Below are 18,934 nucleotides of genomic sequence, written 5' to 3'. Positions count from 1 at the left end.
GGGATACCAAGTTAATCAAAGTGTACCCACTGAAAATGAATCTATTTGAGATCTGGTAAGTACTTATATTGTATTCTCCCTACTCTAAGACAGGAAAATATACTGAAATTAATTTTATGCTTGACTTAAGTATCTGAAGACATGCTAGGTGAAGAATGACAAAGTGGGAATTATAATTTGAAAAACAAGGTATGTTAAAGGAAAACGGGAAGGATTGGAATAAAGTGAAACCTATTTTGTTTAGGGGGCTACTGGCATTCCCATCATAAAAATATTCGCACTAGTTTTTTTTTTTTTTGGCAGGAGGCATGGGAATCAGGATATGAGACCACCAGACTCTTTTCCTCAAGCCCCTTGTTTACTGTCACCAGGGAAATTACCTTGCCTATAAGACTGTCTCCTAATGGAATTCTTTTGTTCCAGAACCTTCAAAAGCTCACTGGATATATCCTGAACTGCTCAGGCTCACATTCAAGACCCACTACCCCTTGGCCTCAACCTATTTTCCTATTAAAAAATTCTATTCCAGGAGTTCCCTGGTAGCCTAGCAGGTTAAGGATCAGTGTTGTCACTGCTGTGGCATGGGTTTGATCCCTAGCCTGGGAACTTCCATGTGCTGTGGGCATGGCCAGAAAAAAAAAAAAAAGGGGGGGGGGTCTATTCCAAGCAATTGCCTTACATGACTCTCTACTTCATTACCTGAAGTACCTACTTTCTTCTAGTTTCCATATTTGATTCTATTAATGTTTGAAATCCCAGGTTCTTCTAGAAAGCTTTCCTTAACCATGACAGCCTTCAATGACCTCTCTAATTTAAGAAATTCCATAGTCTATTTTGCATTTATCATGCATTATCTACCACTTCTATCATTTTCTCTTGGTATACATTTTTCTCAGCTTGACAAATGCTCCCCGAGAATGAGGAGCCCAATATTTCTTACTAGTGTTATACCCTTCTTTTCTTCCCTATAGGGCCTAGCATGTATTAGAAGCTCAAAAAACTCTGTTGCTTTGTAAATCTATATCTAATTTTACGCTTTAAAACAATTTATATGTATTGTTATTAAACTTTAACCTTAATCTATTAAAAAATTTCTGTGTAGCTATACCATTTGAATCATTTTTTTAGGCTATACTTGAGGTATGTGGAAATTCCCAGGCCAGGGATGAAACCTACACCACAGCAGCAATCAGAGATGCTATAACCACAATACCAGATCCTTAACCTGTGTAACCACAAGGGAAAATTCCTGAATCCATCTTTTTGTTTGTTTGTTTTCTTTTAAATTTTATACAACTTGGAGTTCCCGTCGTGGCTCAGTGGTTAACGAATCCGACTAGGAACCATGAGGTTGCGGGTTCGATCCCTGCCCTTGCTCAGTGGGTTAAGGATCTGGCGTTGCCATGAGCTGTGGTGTAGGTCGCAGACGCGGCTCGGATCCCACATTGCTGTGGCTGTGGCATGCGCCGGTGGCTACAGCTCTGATTTGACCCCTAGCCTGGGAACCTCCATACTCTGTGGGAGCAGCCCTAGAAAAGGCAAAAAGACAAAAAAAATTTTTTATACAACTTGACTTACAACGTTGTATTAGTTTCAGGTGTTTGGCAAAGTGAATCAGTTATACACATAAATATATCCATTCCTTTTTCCCATATAGATTATTACAAACTATTGAGTAGATTTTTCTGTGCTATACTCAGAAACCTGTGTAGGTTTTTGTTAATCTGCATCTGTTTTCAATTGGATTTAATTAATTAATTATTTATTGCTTTTTATGGCTGCAGTCACAGCATATGGAGGTTCCCAGGCTAGGGGTTGAATCAGAGCTACAGCTGCCAGCTTATGCCACAGCCACAGCAACAAAGGATCCGAGCCATGTCTGTGACCTACACCACAGCTCACGGCAATGCCAGATCCTTAACCCACCGAGCGAGGCCAGGGATTGAACCCACATTGTAATGGATACTAGCTGGATTTGTTTCTACTGCGCCACAATAGGAACTCCTAAATTGGAATAATTTATTATAGGTAATTATAACTTCATTCAGCACATAAACAGGTATTACTTCTAAGACAGATTCTATTATATATAAAACTGAATCACTTTGCTGTATAGCAGAAATTATCACAACCTTGAAATTCAACTATACTTCAATAAAACTTTAAAAACTGAAAAAAAATCCTGTTAATTCATAGAAAAGCATATGTGGTGTGGTTTAAATAACTTATTTGATTTGTCTCCAACACTGGTACAAAGTTTTCTAATTTTTATGTGTTCTGTCTTATCTAATTGTCTCAATAACCATCATTATTTCACTTCAAAAATGAGAAACCTGAGGAGTTTCCTTGTGGTGCAGTGGGTTAAGGATCTAGTGTTGTGACTGCAGCAGCCTGGGTGGCTGCTCTGGCTAGGCTTTGATCCCTGGCCTGGGAATTTCCACATGTTGCAAGTGTGGCCAAAAAGAAAAAAAGAAAAAAAATGATTAAGCTGACATTCATTAGGACTAAGTGACCCATGCAAGGTCAAAGAAATAGTGCATATTATTATAGAGATGCCAGCCATTTTCTACCACTCCTTTCTTTATGATACTCACATTCTTGGAGAAACTCTCCTTCTACAGACCCAGAAGAAGCAGAAAAACAACTCCAGTACCACCACGACTGATGGTCCCAGACTCTGGATCCCTCAGCTAGAACTGAACAGATAAGAAGCATTTGCCTGATCTAAGCTGAGCCAATCAGATATTTGCTCAGAAACAGGGAATCAGTATATTGAAAAAACAAGTTAATTTTTGGCTTGGGCCAAAATGTTCACAGTAAAGCATAAAAGGGGGAAAAGGGACTGGGGCAGGGGAGGGGAGGAGAAGCAGCAGAAGTGGAAGGAAAAGCAGGACAATTTACTTCCACTGAGGTGGAGAGTAACCCAGGACAAGACTGTTTCCAATCCAGCCACAGTTCTTGTGCTTGGATTCTGGAAAATACCCTCATATAGCTCCCATAAATCCTTTCTGCTGACGTTAAGTTTCAATGGGCTTCTCTTCCCTAAAACTGAATGATTCTTTTTTTTTTTTAAGGGCCGCACCTGCAGCAAATGGGAGTTCCCAGGCTAGGGGTCAAGTCAGAGCTGTAGCTGCCAGCCTATGCCACAGCCACAGCAAGGCCAGATCCAAGCTGTGTCTGCAACCTACACCACAGGTCACAGCAACACTGGATCCTTAACTCAGTGAGTGAGGCCAGGGATAGAACCTGCATCCTCATAGATACTAGGCAGGTTCGTAACCCGCTGAGCCACAACAGAAATCCAAAACTGAATGATTCTTAACAGTTGCAGCAACTAAATTTGAATCCACGTTTCCTGAGTTCAACTCTGGTGCTTATTTCACTGTATCACCAATGAAACCCAATAATATTCTTAAATTAAGGAATTAGCCAGTTTTAGTTTGAGCCCACATTCTGAAGTCACAAAAATTCCTCAAAATATTCCTTCCCGGAGCAACAAAATCATCATAACTACTGTAGTGTAGAACAAAGCCAGGGGCTCACAGGCACATATGCACACATTATTTACAAAAAGATAAAGTAGGAGTTCCCTGGTGGCTCAGTGGTTAAGGATCCAGCATTGTCCCTGTGCTGCAGGCTCGATCCCTTGCCCAGGAATTTCTGCATGCTGAATTTGGCATGGCCACAAAAAAAAAAAAAAAAAAGAAAGAAAAAAAGAAAAAGAAAAAGATAAAGTGACTAGCCATTTTACTTATCTTTATTTATTCCCATCTTTATATGTAAACTGAAATGCTGACTCAGATACCCTGTTCACTTGTTTTCACAGGCAGAATATCAATACTCAGATTGTAGAACTGACAGTCTCCTCGATCTTGTGATGTCCCACTATGCTCCTCATTATTAATTACATTTTGTCAATAAGAATAAAAGTCTGTTTGAATGGCTAAGATTATATACGCATAGCTATTCTGGAAAGAAATTGGTAATAATGGTAATGGCATGGTAATACTCCTCTTTTATCTGTACAATTATTTACTGTCCCAAGCCTTTCTCTTTGGAAGAAAAGAATCATTCTGTAACTGACAGTTTGGTGACAACTGCCATCTATGAAGGTCCTGGGGATTTGTCAGAGATACTATGACAAAGGGGATGGCCTGGAGACATGTCTGTCCTGGACTCATGCCAGCTGCTGAGCAGTCTGGTATCAAGACTATTGACAACTACAAGGGCTCCAAGTCTCCAAACTGCCCATGTCTTTGCCTCAAGAGAGAAATGGGGGAGACAGGAGGTACTGACAGAGGTATGTGCCCAACAGAGAGCGTGAAAGCAGAGATTTATGCCACCTCACTAGAAAACGAGTTTTTGTTTAATTGTTCAGACTGAGAGAAATCAAAGTTTAGAATATTACTTGGGTGTTTCTCTTTAGGGAAAAACATCCACATCAACTATCTAGGTAACATTTAGGGATTACAATGAAGTATTTGCTGAGAACTTGGAAACAGAAATAAAACTGTCCACTGAGAAACATATGAATAAGAACGACAATACAGAAAAGTCATCTTAAAGCAGCAGAATGAAGCAGAGGAAAGGAAGAAAGAACCATGGGCAGTTTCTGAGCTGTTCCCTGACAACCTCATGCATGAGTTCCCTCAGCATGAGGATCAGTGATGTGGAGCTGGATGATAAGGAGGACAGCAAGCAGCTTCTGATTTTGATCCAGCTTACAGGCAGTGCCTATCCTTACCAACAGAAGAATATCAAGTCTTCTGGTTAAGGAAATAATAAACTGGTTTCCTGTGACCACACCCTTCCCTGATCATAGACGACCCAAGTCCAACCTATTTTTTTCTGTCTCTCTTAGGTATTTGAAGTCTCTTGGTTAGTAAGAGTATCTTAGAGTCTGATAACATTTTGTTTTATTAACGATTTGGTTTCTGATCTTATAAAGCTGAAGACTCTAGCACAAGGTCTCTGAAGACCTAGAACAAGTGCTGCTACGCATGCCGTAAGTGGGAGATCACACCCATTAGGATGGCTACTATCTAAAAGAACAGAAAATAACAAATGTCGGTGAGGATGTGGAGAAATTGGAACCCTTGTGCACTACTTGTGGGAACGTAAAATGGTAGAAAACAGTATGGTAATTTCTCAAAAAATTAAACATAGAATTACTGTATGATCAAGCAACTCCACTTCTTCCCAAAAGAACTGAAAGGAGGGACTCAAACTGACATTTGTGACTCACATTCATAGCAGCACTATTTGCAATAGCCAAAAGGTGGAAAACAACCCAAATGTCCATTGATGGATGAATGGATAAACAAAATGTGGTCTATGCATACACTGGAATTCTCAGCCTTAAAAAGGAAGGAAATTCTGGGACTTCTCATTGTGGCTCAGTGGGTTAAGAACCAGACATAGTGTCTGTGAGCATGCCTGATCTCACTCAGTGGGTTAAGAACCAGACATAGTGTCTGCGAGGATGCCTGATCTCACTCAGTGGGTTAAGGATCTGGCATTGCCACAAGCAGTGCTGCGTGGCTGTGGTGTAGCCACAGCACCGATTCAACCCTTAGCCAGGGAACTTCCCTATGCCACAGGTGCAGCCATAAAAAGAAAAAAGAAAAAAAAAAGAAAAGAAATAGGAAGGAAATGCTGATACATGTTCTAACATGGATGAACCTCAAAAACATTATGCAAAGTGTAACCAGCTAGACACAAAAGATATGATTCCATTTATGAGATACTAGAATAGTCAAATTCATAGTGACAAAATAAAACAGTGGTTACCAGGGACTCAAGGAGCTATTGTTTAAGGATACAGAGTTTCAGTTAGGGACAACAGTAGCTTCTAGAGATGGATAGTGGTGATGATGGCAGTACCAAGTCAATGTACTCAATGCCACTGACTGTACTCATAAAAATGGTTAAAATGGTAAATTTTATTATATACACACCTATTTACTCTAACATTTAAATAAAGCCACAGAAAAATGTTAGTGGTAGAATCTAAGTTGTGATGATATGTCTCTCTCTTTTTTTTAGGGCTGCCTCCGCAGCATATGGAGGTTTCCAGGCTAGGGGTCGAATTGGAGCTGTGGCTGCAGCCACAGCTGCTCCAGATCTGAGCCGTGTCTTCGACTTACACCACAGCTCACAGCAATGCCAGATCCTTAACCCACTGAGTGAGGCCAGGGATCAAACCTGTGTCCTCATGGACACTAGTCAGCTTCGTTTCTGCTGAGCCATGACGGGAACTCTGGTTGTGAGGATAGGGACATATTCACTATAAAATCTTCTGACTTTGCTCTATGTTTAAAGTTTTCTATAATGAAATGTTAGCGCAAAACCCTAGCAAGTCAGTTTGTATTTTCTCAGCAACGCCTCTCTACCTTACTAAACATCTTTTGAAAGCAATCAACCAATCAAGTTTTACTAAAAGCATCTATCATTTGGTGAAAATGTCACTTTAGGGCACTCGGGGGTCTCTTTCAGTCCATGTCTGAAGATTGAAAGCTGGAGTAACCCTTACATGAGAAGTCACAGGACATTAATGTTTTAGTTGAGTATCCTGAACAAATATAGACTATGCAAAGTTACACTAAAAGATATTAAGGCTGATGCACACCTGTATACTACTGCCAACTTGTTTGTGCCTAGTCACACCTGGAACCTTTTCTGGTGACAGGGCAAAGGCTGAGAACTTGCATCTGGAAAGAAAGAGACCTGAACTTTTGCCAGGTCTAGTTCTAGTTGCATTTCTGCCGTTAACTGGCTATATTAACCCACCTGTGTCTGGGTTTCCACATTTATAAAAGAAAGAAGCTAGGCAATATGACTTCTCAAGTTTCTTCTGTACTCTAAATTTTAAATTGATTAGTAAAAAGTATCTCAGCAATCACCACTTAACTAAATCTTCAACACTGTAACCAATATAATTCAATATACACACACATATATAAAAATGTTACACACGCACACACCACTCCCTCACAAACACTGAAAGCTAAAAATATGGCAAATCCTTCATTTAACAAATATTAATTGAGAGCCAATTATGTGCTAGACTGTTAACACTAGCAATTCAACAGTTTCACATGCCAGATGGACTCCCATCACTCATGAAATTTTTAAGCAGCATTGGAAAAACAAACAAGCAAATAAGTGCTATTATGCAAAGAATTAAAATAGGGGAATTCGAAAGACAGTGACTGGGTGGCTGGTGTAGACCAGGTGGTCAGGGATGGCTTCTTGGAGGAAGTGACATGTGAACTAAGATGCAATGACAAGAAAGAGCCTGGCTTGTGGAGACTCTATGGGGGTAAGAATCAGGGGAAAGCTCTCAGGTGAAGGGAACAGATAAAGAAAGACCCAGGGCAGGAATCAAGCTTGGCATGCTGAAGGAAACAAAGAAGGAAGAGTGACAGGAAATAATACTGCAGTTAGACAGGGGTCAGATCAAGTAGGGCCCTGGCAGACAGGGCATAAGCTATCTACTCCTGAACAGCTATAATAATAATTATAAGCTATCTACTCCTGCACAGCTATAATAATAATAGCCCTTATATGTTTACTTTGTACCAGGCCTGGTTTAAAAAAAAAAAAATATATATATGTATATATGTACACACATACACACATTAAAAAAAATAATTTGACTTACAAAAATGTTGTAAAAGTAGTACAGAGAATCCTGTACACCCAGCTCACCCTAATATTAACATCTTATATAACCAAATTAAAACATTCACATTAGTACAATACTATTAACTGGAGTTCCCGTTGTGGTGCAGTGGAAATGAATTGACTAGGAACCATGGGGTTGCAGGTTCTATCCCTGGCCTTGCTCAGTGGGTTAAGGATTTGGTGTGGCCGTGAGCTGTGGGGTAGGTCGCAGACGTAGCTCGGATCTGGCGTTGCTGTGGCTCTGGTGTAGGCTGGTGGCTACAACTCCGCTTAGACCCCTAGCCTGGTAACCTCCATATGCCACAGGTGCGGCCCTAAAAAGACAAAAGACTAAATACATACTGTTAATTGAACCACAGACTGATTTCACCAGTTTTCCATCTATGGCCTTTTTCTGTCCTAGGATCTCATCCAGCATCCCACATTGCACTTGGCTGTCATCTCCTTTGTCTCCTCCAATCCGTAATACTTCCTCAGCCTTTCCATATCTTTATGGAGGTATTCTTGTCACCTATTTTGTAGAAGGCCCCTCAATGTGTGTTTGTCTCATGATTATGCTGACTTTACGCATTTATGACAGGAATACCACAGAAGTGTATCATATCAGTAAAGTGTATCACATTACTAGTTATATCTTATTACTAGTGACGTTAACCTTGATCACTTGGTTAAAGTGGCATCTGCTGGGTTTTTCCACTGTAAACTTACCATTTTTTCTTTTGTAATTAATAAATTCTTGGGGAAAGATACTTTGAGATTATGCAAATATCCTGGTTTCTTGTTTCAAACACTAATTTTTCTACTTCATTTTTCTATATTTATTACCTGGAATGCTTCTGTAAAAAAGAGCTATAAAGGATCCAGTGTTGCTATGGCTGTGGTGTAGGCTGGCAGTTGTAGCTCTGATTAGACCCCTAGCCTGGGAACCTCCATATGCCATGGATGCGGTCCTAAAAAGATCAAAAAAAAAAAAAAAGAGCTGTAACATTTTCATTTCTTGCTTTCTCTCTCTCTTTGTCTTTTTAGGGCTGCACCCAAGGCATATGGAAATTCCAAGGCTAGGAGCTGAATTGGAGCTGCAGCTTCTGGCCTATGCCACAGCCACTGCAACATGGGGTCCAAGCTGCATCTGTGACCAACACTGTGGCTCATGGCAATGCCAGATCCTTAACCCACTGAGCAAGGCCAGGGATCAAACCTGCATCCTCATGGATACTAGTCAGGTTCTTAATCCACTGAGCCACAAGGGGAATTATTTATTTAATTCTTTGTTTATATAATAGGCTCTTGGATATTTATTTTATTTTATGGGTTATGCTCTAATGCCACTGTTATTTATTTTGCTACTCAAATTGTTTCATCTTTGGCCATATGGAGCTCTTTCAGGTTGGCTCATATGTCTCAATTACATGACCCTATACTTTCTGAGCACTTTCTTACTTTTTGGTCTTACCAAAGATGCGCTAGGTTTATCCTATATTTTTGCTTCCTCAGCCCTGGAATCAATCACTTCTCTAGAGAGCCATGGTTCCTTTCACTAGAGATTGGTATTTAGAAACCAATATGTGGGTACTAGGTATGCTGTTACTGGGTTATTACTACTTCTAGGCCCTCTCAGTGGAAAGAGCTTCGAACAGTGATTGCCAAGGGTAGGAAACTGGAAGAGGAGCTGATGCAAAAGGAGTACACAAGAGGGTGATGGAACTGTTCTATAACATGACTGTTTGTGAAAACATACAGAACTACACACTGGGAGAAAATGAATCTTACTGTATATACATTTAAACAAAACCACAAACAAAAAAACCACTAGGATGTGGAAGGAACCCCAAATAGAATACAAGCTAATGAGTAAACCTAACACATTACAAATGAATAATAAAACCACACTGAAGGAGTTCCCTTCTTGTCTCAGTGGTTTAATGAACCTGACTGGCATCCATGAGGACCCAGGTTTGATCCATGGCCTCGCTCAGTGGGTTAAGGATCCGGCGTTGCCATGAGCTGTGGTGCAGATCACAGACACAGCTTAGATCTGGAGTTGCTGTGGCTGTGGTACAGGCTGGCGGCTACAGCTCCGATTCAACTCCTAACCTGGGAACATCCATATGCCATCAGTGTGGCCCTAAAAAAGACAAAAAACAAGCAAACAAACACTGAAGGGAGTGGAGAAAAAAAGAACTAATCTAAGTTTTGGAAAACAATATTTTGACTAGATACTGGAAGGCTAATGATAAAGAAAACTAACTGTGCACAACACCGTATTTAACTGGTACCCTTGTTCCTATGAGGTAGCAATTCCAAAACTACCTTATAGGTTGAACAAGTAAGTGAATATACTGCAGATAATGAGAAACAGGTTTCCTCCTTTTTTTGGGTGGGGGGAGCCTATACCTGTGGCATGCAGAAGTTCCTGGGCCAGGGATCACACCTGTGCCACAGCTGCAACCAGAGGCATGGCAGTAACAATGCCAGATCCTTAACCTGCTGAGCCACAAGGGAACTCCGGAGCCAGATTTCTTATGATTGGAGAAAAAAACTATAAATAAGGGAGAAAAACCTGACCCCCTTGCTGTACAGCGGGAAAATAAAAAAATTAAAAAATAAAAAAAAAAATAAGGGAGAAGGCTAGAATGATCCCTGTGGTACTGAACTGGAATCAGAGACATCACCATGAATTTATGGTTGTAAAAAATTGTGTGTGTGTAAAAAATATATACACATATAAATAAACTAGAAACGGAAATAAATATAAATGTAAGTGTACGCATGAGTTCATATACATACATTTATTCCCAGGCCTATTATGAGTGCTTTACTTTTATTAACTCATTGAATATTTACACCAAAACTTTGAGAGAAACACTACTATTATCCCCACTTTAGAGGTGAGAAAACTGGGAATATAAGCCACTGCCCTTGGCTACAGAGCCTAGTGAGTGGCAGAGCTGAAAGAGCAACACTTGCAGGCTGGTTCCGCACCTGAGGTCTTAACCAGCATGCTATACTGCCCCTTAAAAAGTGAAGTGAGTTTATCAAAGCCGGACACCCCTCCCCACAAAAAAACAAGAGGAAGGAGATAAAAGTAAATAAGCAGGAAACTTAAAAGGAGCATCTCTTAATTAGGTTTCAGAAGTTTGGCCAGTGAGGTCAACGCTGCAGCGCTTTCAACCATCATCACCTCACAGTATGGCTACTGTGGAATCACTGCAGAACACATGTGGTTTCCATCAAGAGAGCTGGAGATCATTCTCCCCTCCTAGTTATAACTACTCATCTCATGCTGACCATCAAAAGGAATCAAAAGTCACATGAGGACAACTTCATTTCATCTATCGAGGAATAAGAGCATTTAAGATGTAAATAAATATAGGAAGTGATTCAGATAACAAAAACCAACACTTACTGAACTCTTATGATGAGCCAAGTACTTCCAGAAACTTTTTAGTATAATGGACTAACTCATTTAACTCACATGAGCTAGATAACTGTTTTTATTTCTGAGAGAGATGGAAAAGCTGAGGCAAAGACAAGTTACAAAGTGCCTAACCTAAGATCACACAGCTAGAATGAAGCCAGGATGTGTCACTATACTATGATGCCACTAGCAAAGGTTACGTTTTTCAGTAGTAAGCATCTGACAAATCAAATAAACATCAATAATTAATATTAATGTATACCACAAAAGAAAATTTCAAGTGTCATAATTGTTATAACATTCACTTTAAACCCACATATTTTAATAGTTGATTCAGTATTGCACCCAAAAGTTTAAAAGAAAAAAGCCTCTGCTTTCCTAGCTCAATAAATCTATTTTAGGTACACTGATATCTTTTAATGATTTCTAAAACCAGTAATTGCAAGTGATAATTCTCAGATTTGCATTTGCTTCAAACTAAATCTACCCAACAGCAATTTTTCTGCTAAGTAACCTGTCATTATTTGCAGATTTTTTTGTCTGTATCTGTGGGCAGCAGGAATTTAAAGAGGTTTAAAAAAAAAAAAAAGAACAAAAGAAATTGTAAAATAATTTAGGGGTGCTTTAAAACTTAGCTGCATTTGCCTTTGGATTTAATGTCAAAAAAAAATATAATAGTATAAAAGTAAGTAAGACCATAAAAAATATTTTCTTCAAAATACATTAGCAAAAAAACGCCATAGCCACAGTTATTTGAGCAATTTAAATGAAAGCCACAAAATATTACAAAGTTATCACCATATACTAACACATATAACAAATACCTCATGTCTTGGATGAGAGACACCCTGAGTGTTGGCAACATAACTCCTGAGTCAGATTTTCTTCTTTCTGGTCCAAGGGCAACTATGTAGAAAAACATCAGCAAAGTATTAGAAAAATAACAGTAAAGACTTTTAAAAAATCTATATGGTTCACATTGCATAAATAAATACTTTGAAATTACTTTGATGTGAACAAATTTTAAATACAACAGAAAAGCTCAAATTTGTCTACCCAATGTTCCTACTTTGTTAATACAGTAAACTAGCTATTTCTTTCTACTTAATCTAGGGCTGTATTTGAAAATTTTTAATGAATCATAAAAGCCCACTTCAAAATAAGATGACTTGTGCACATTTTCACCAGAAGGGCCAGTCATTTTCTAAAGTTATCACTCTAATAGCTCTGAATAATTACACGAAAGAATGTCTGTAAATTAACCTACTAAGGACATGAATCATCTCTGGGCTCGTGAACTACAATCACAATTCCCTTTCCCCCTGAAGAAGTGTTTTAAAAGGAAAACCTAAGAGTTTGGATTCTCTCCCCGACCTACCCCACTGTCCACACCTGCAGGATATGGAAGTTCCCAGGCCAGGGATCAAATCCAAGTCACAGCTGCGCCCTGAACCATAGCTGTGGCAACACCTATGCCACAGGGCCAAGGATCGAACCTATGCCACGGCAGAGCCAACTCTGGATCCTTCACCTGCGGGACCAAGGCAGGCACTCCGAGTTTGGATTCTTTAGTCTGATTAGTTTCTACTTCAAAGAGCAGAATCCAAACTACAGTACGTAAATCATGCAAAGTGAGTAATCTACATGGACAGTTAGAAGTACAATGTCCATGAGTCTTATGAAGCCTCAATAGCTAATATTTATAAAAGAAGGAAGGATTATTCTTTTACATAGCAACTGCTAAGCAATCAATTATTGGCTAATATGTTGTACTTGGAGGGCTCAATCTCCTTTAAATGAGATGCCATGGAGTTTTGCACCCTTTACTTCCATTTTCCCATCTGTAAATGAAAACTAAATTGCACTATCACATGTGGCAAATACATTGATAAACTGAGAATTTAGGATGTGGGTTTTTCCTATATATTAAATTTTCTAAGTTTTTAGACTCATTGTACTTTGGGGAACACATATATGAAGCTGGCACTAAAGGAAGATGGGGGACATTTTGGTGGATTAGGATCTGCGTGTTTTGGCTGAGACTTGGCAGATATAAATGAATAGTGATGGAGCTGCTAGGAAAAAGACAATGTGGCCTGATCAACCTGAAGGCTGTCCTGTTGAGGGCCTTCCCTACTAAGTAGGTGATAAATAGGGCATTTGGCTTGGAAGTTTGGGAAGGGAGTTTTCAATGGGTCACTGGAAACAGTGGTTAATCTTGATACCCAAGAGGTAATGGACATAAGGAAACCGTTCCAGAGACTTGCAGGGAATGTGTTGTTTGTCTTTCTGTCTGAGAGTACCACCACTTAAGTGTGCTATTAATGAAAGCACACCCTGATTTTGGGGGAGAATGTGAAATACCACAGAGAATGCCTCTACATCCCAAATGATTAGACAGTATGAAAGATGGCCACACAAGTAATAAGAAATGGGTAAGAGGAGAGAAAAATAAAAAGATCATGAGGCAGGAGAAAGAAGCTGAGACCATGATCTGCAACTTGGCTAGGGGAAGACATGGCAATAGACAGAACCATGCCTCAGGGTGGTTTAATAAAAGGGGAGTCTGACATTTCCAGAAGCAGCAGCATCTACCATAAGAACATTCACAGGCCTAAGCATGTTCTGGGAATCCTATTTTGGAATCCTATTTTTCTAGTTACTCTTCTCTGATCAATTTTCCTTAACCATATGATGTACTTTTTCATGACTCCATGCAATGTGTTAAAGTCGAAAGTAGCTCATTCTTTAATGCTTCTGTATCTTTCTCTGTTGATAGCCTTTTATCACTTTAGATTGAGAGCAGTATAGTTTAATGGTTAAAAACATGGCTTTCTTGGAGTTCCTGTCGTGGCACAGTGGAAATGAATCTGACTAGGAACCATATGGTTGCAGGCTCGATCCCTGGCCTCTCTCAGTGGGTTAAGGATCCGGTGTTGCTGTGAGCTGTGGTGTAGTTCACAGACATGGCTCGGATCCCAAGTTGCTGTGGCTGTGGTGTAGGCTGGCAGCTGTAGGAATGATTCGACCCCTAGCCTAGGAACCTCCAAATGTCATGGGTTCGACCCTAAAAAAAAAAAAAAACAAAAACAGCATGGCTTTCTTAAACCCTATAGAGAACTTAATAGCTGGTTGACTTTGGGTATCTGTGGTCTGTTTCCTCATCTGCACATTGGGGACAGTCATAGTACCTACCTTATTCAAAAGATGTAAAGTGTTTAAAATAATGCCTGGCACAAAGTAAGTCCTCAGAAAAAAATAAAATAAAATAAAATTTAGCTTTAATTTTGCCTCTGTGTGAAATCTTTCCCAAATATTCTCTCTCCCCTAGGCACACTGTTGGATAAGTCATTCTCTCTTTCTCACGGGACTTGTAAAACTGAACCTCTATCATATACTTACCACAATGTAGTACTTTTGTTAATGCTATTAAATTATGTGACTCTTGAGGCTTGGTCATATCCTATTCTGAGAATATCCAGGGGGCCCCTCAAAGTGCTCAGCAAATACTCACTGAGGAGGATGAGATTATTTAGGGCCAGATGGCAGAATCTTAAATGACAAGTTAGAAATTTACAGAAATCTTAGGGAGGGGGAAGAGATTCCTAAAAGAAATGCTTCCAAGTGCATTTTAGTTAGTTAATTAGAGTGATAGTGTGATGGTATAAGAGATGTAAGGGAGATGAGCCAGAAGTTACTTCAAAGGCCAGCTGGTGGACTAAGGCAGTGATAGCCAGTGAGAACACAGAGACATATGCAGTGGATATAATTTTTGGATTAAGGGGGAGCAAGACTCAAGAGTCAAAAACAATATTAAGTATGAATATAAACTATTTTAATATATACTCTCCCATAATTATACCTGTCCTTTACATTTTTTTAATCTTAATTTTGCAAATGAAGAAACCAAGCCTCAAAGAGGTCAAGAAATCTGCCCAACCATATCCATTAATTAAAAGGGGCAGAGTGTTCTGATGTCATGTCTAGTGGGCTGTTACATTAAAGATGACCTTTTGGCTTATAGTTTGACTGAGAAGAGGGTGCTGAGGCTATTAAGTAAAATGAAGAGAAGAAGGGAGAAATCCCAATAGGGACAGGAGGGAGGGGTGCTAAGACAGTGAGTTTGTTTTAGGATGTGTTGAGTTTGAGGTCCCAATGGGCCATGTATGGATATCTAGGAACTAGGGCTGGAGATAGACATTTATGAAAACTCTGCTAATGGAATAACTGGATAAGAACACTGGATTAGCTGTCAATGAAAAGACACTGACAAGTTCCCGCCGTGGCTCAGTGGTAATGAACCTGACTAGTATCCATGAGGATGCAGGTTCAATCCCTGGCCTTGCACAGTGGGTGAAGGATCTGGCATAGCCATGAGCTGTGGTGTAGGTTGCAGACATGGCTCAGATCTAGCGTTGCCATGGCTATGGCGTAGGTTGGCAGCTGCAGCTCCAATTTGACTCCAAGTCTGGGAATTTCTATATGCCGAGGGTGCAGCCCTAAAAAGACAAAACAAAACAAAACAAAAGATACTCAAGTCCTAACCCCCAGTACCTCCACAATAAATGTCTGTTGTTTAAGGCCACCCAGTTTGTGGTCCTGTATAATGGCAGACCCAGGAAATTAACATAGTACTTTATTAGTAACTTTAGTGGAAAGTTTAGAAGCCTGTGAACAAAATGCAGATTAGGAGTTAAGGAGTAAGTTAAGGACTATTTTACTTTTTATTTATAGATCTAAAAATCTAAGAAAGTTTTCACTGAGTCTATTCTAGCCAGAAGAGAAATTTATAAACTATTTAAATGTATATTTCTATTAGTATTTAATCTGCAATAAGCCACTTTCTCCTTCAGTATAAAAATTCATGGATTTAATACTTAGTTATAGGAGGAGTTCCTGTCACGGCACAGCGGAAACAAATCCGACTAGGAACAATGAGGTCTTGGGTTTGATCCCTGGCCTCCCTCAGTGGGTTAAGGATCCAGCATTTAGGTGAGCTGTGGTGTAGGTCACAGACGCGGCTCACATCTGGCATTGCTGTGGCTGTGGCGTAGGCTGGCAGCTGTAGCTCCGATTTGACCCCTAGCCTGGGAACCTCCATATGCTGAGGGTGTGGCCCTAAAAAGAAACAAAACAAAACAAAACAAAAACAAAAAAAAACTCTTAATTACAGGAATTCCCTTTGTATATCTGCCTGAATCAATGCTACTGCATAGTTTGTATGCGGCAGAGACTGCATATATATGACTTTTATAGAATCATCTATAATCTATACACAGGTAGTAATTAAAAGAAAACTTTTGATGAAGTAAGACATTTGAAGAGTGACCCCAAATTCCTGGCTAGATCCAGAATAACCATTTAAATTCAGTATTTCCACTCCCTTCTGCACCCTATCCCTTCCCTCACCAACTATAAGTCCACATAAAGTTTAGGAGTTCCCTGGTGGACAGTGGGTTAAGGATCCAGTGTTGTCACTGCTGTTGCTAGGGTTGCTGCTGTGGCCTGGTTTGATACTGGTCCTGGAACTTTCACCTGCCATAAGCACAGCCAAAAAAAAAAAAAAAAAAAAAGTTTAGTGGAAACTTGTTTGAGGATGCAGGGTTTGAAAACAGTACCTATGTCTAAGCTGATCAACATTTTTTAAGGTAGAAACTTTTGGGTGATAAATCAAGAACAGTTCTCTTTCTAGAATCAATTGCATTCTGGGATCCTTTCTTTAAAAGAGAACTTCTGGAGTTTCTGCTGTAGCTCAACGGAAATGAATCTGACTAGCATCCATGAGGACACAGGTTTGATCCCTGGCTCCGCTCAGTGGGTTATGGATCTGGTGTTGCCATGAGCTGTGGTGTAGGTTGCAGATGCAGCTCAGATCTGGCATTGCTGGGGCTGTGGTGTAGGCCGGCAGCTACAGTTCTGATTCGACCCCTTGCCTGGGAACCTCCATATGTCGCAGATGTGGCCTAATATAAAAAAATAAAATAAAATAAAATAGGACTTTTAACTACTAGGTGCAGTGACTTGGTCAACATTTGGTTAGGTCAAAATTAGGACAGTTTTAAAAGACATGGAGGAAACAAATACATATTATTAAGTGCAGCCCTAAAACAATAATAACAAAAAAGACATATTACTAAGTGAAAGAGGCCAATCTGAAAAGGCTTCATACTATATGACTTCAATCATATGACATTCTGGATAAGGAAAGATTATGGAGACAGTAAAAAGATCAGTGGTTATCAGGGTGAGAGGAGAGGGAGGGATGAACCGATGGAACACATGATTATTAGGACAGTCAAACTCTCTATATGATGCTAAAATGGTGGATCCACGTCATTAACATGCATTTGTCTAAACCCCTAGTATGGGCAACACACCCAGAGTGAACCCTCACATAAGTAAACTATGGGCTTAGGGTGAGGTGTCAATGCAGGCTCATCAACTGTAAGAAATACCCAACTCTGGTGGAGGATGATAATAAGGGAGGCTATGCATGTATGGGGGCAGAGGGTATATGGGCTTAACACTGCTGTGAACCTGAAACTCCTCCAAAAATAAAATCTATTAAAAAAATTTAAGACAGTCTACCCTGTCATGCTCCTCTTACTAAGACAGATCTTTTCCAGTCTTCTGCAACCCTTAAAATGTCTGATTCCTGTTTAGTGCTGCTTCTGAAGGAACACTAATCTATCACCTAGTCTCATCCTGGCTCAATGCTGATAAGTGCTGTGTTCAAACCCACACGAATTTCTAAGGACTTGGAGGATCTTTCTCCTTAAAATGAAGATGCAGACTGCTTACTGCCATTAATTAGGAAGCTTAGTAGTTGGCAAACAAAAAGTATTTGGGGGGAAAGAACCTAAACACTCAGATTTAAAATGATTAGAATCAATGAACTGCTAATTTCTATAGAATTAGAACACATTGTTTCTCAATAAAGAACTATTTTATTTTTAAATGGATGTTTCCATATACATTTCACACTGTCTTATTTTTAAGTCCTAACTTCATGGGCTGAATCATCAGAAATGTTAGAACAATATTTATCAAATCCACCCCTCTGAACAGACAATTAGTTTGATTTCAAAAGCTATACAGCTTACACTGGTCTGACTTAGGGTCAGTACAATATTTAGCTTGTCTTCATTCTTAGATCACCAGCCCTTCACTGACACTTGGCAGTGCTGCACGGTGACTGCGCGAGGCACATTCCATACTTTTGGGTCTTGACTCTGGAGCTTGACTGGTGCTACTACTGACTGATCGAAGGGCCCTGCAAACGGCTGGATCTCTGATCTCTAGCTCAACCACCCAACATCTGACCATCCAAAGCCATGAACTTGCTGGTGTTGCCTGGTAGCTGCTCACAGTAAAAGGGGAGATATCCTCACATGCCTATTTGGCACAAGAGCCAAATGCTTAACTGAGGTTGGCTTTCCACCTTTTCATCCTACAAATGGTTATTTCTTTCTAGGAATGTTGTTGTTCTGATTAGGGTAAGCTACCTCGGTTATGGTCTCATGGTCAAAATAGTTAAGTCTTCTATGAACTTATGTAAATATTAGAGATAGTTTGAGGGAATAAGCCAATATTAGAGATAGTTTGAGCCAATAAGCCAATGTCCCTTTTCAATAGAGAAAAGGACAAAGGAAAGAGATGGACACTAGAAAATACTTTTAAAACTTGATCTCAGTCTTTATAAATAGTTACATCTTGGGACATCAGAACCTTGACATTCTGCTTAGAGGGGCTTCAGGGCAATGCAGTATCAAATTCACATTCCTAGCTGTCTCACTGGATATACTGAAAAACTAGATTTCCAACAATAAA

At 39.7% G+C, this 18,934-nt stretch overlaps 1 protein-coding gene across 6 annotated transcripts in view; it reads right to left on the bottom strand.

The window, feature by feature from the left end:
- Nucleotides 1–18,934, bottom strand: part of DENND5B (DENN domain containing 5B) — a 221,323-nt gene that overhangs the window by 26,587 nt on the left and 175,802 nt on the right. For all 6 annotated transcript variants that reach the window (XM_047787272.1, XM_047787273.1, XM_047787275.1 and 3 more), the window contains one exon: nt 11,929–12,010. In XM_047787272.1, the coding sequence (XP_047643228.1) occupies nt 11,929–12,010 (82 nt within the window). The remainder of the gene's footprint in view (nt 1–11,928; nt 12,011–18,934) is intronic.

The sequence above is a fragment of the Phacochoerus africanus genome, chromosome 7 (genome assembly GCF_016906955.1).
Source record: "Phacochoerus africanus isolate WHEZ1 chromosome 7, ROS_Pafr_v1, whole genome shotgun sequence".
NCBI lineage: Eukaryota > Metazoa > Chordata > Mammalia > Artiodactyla > Suidae > Phacochoerus > Phacochoerus africanus.
The sequence above is the reverse complement of the archived record's forward strand: the minus strand, read 5'-3'. Positions and strand labels throughout refer to the sequence as shown.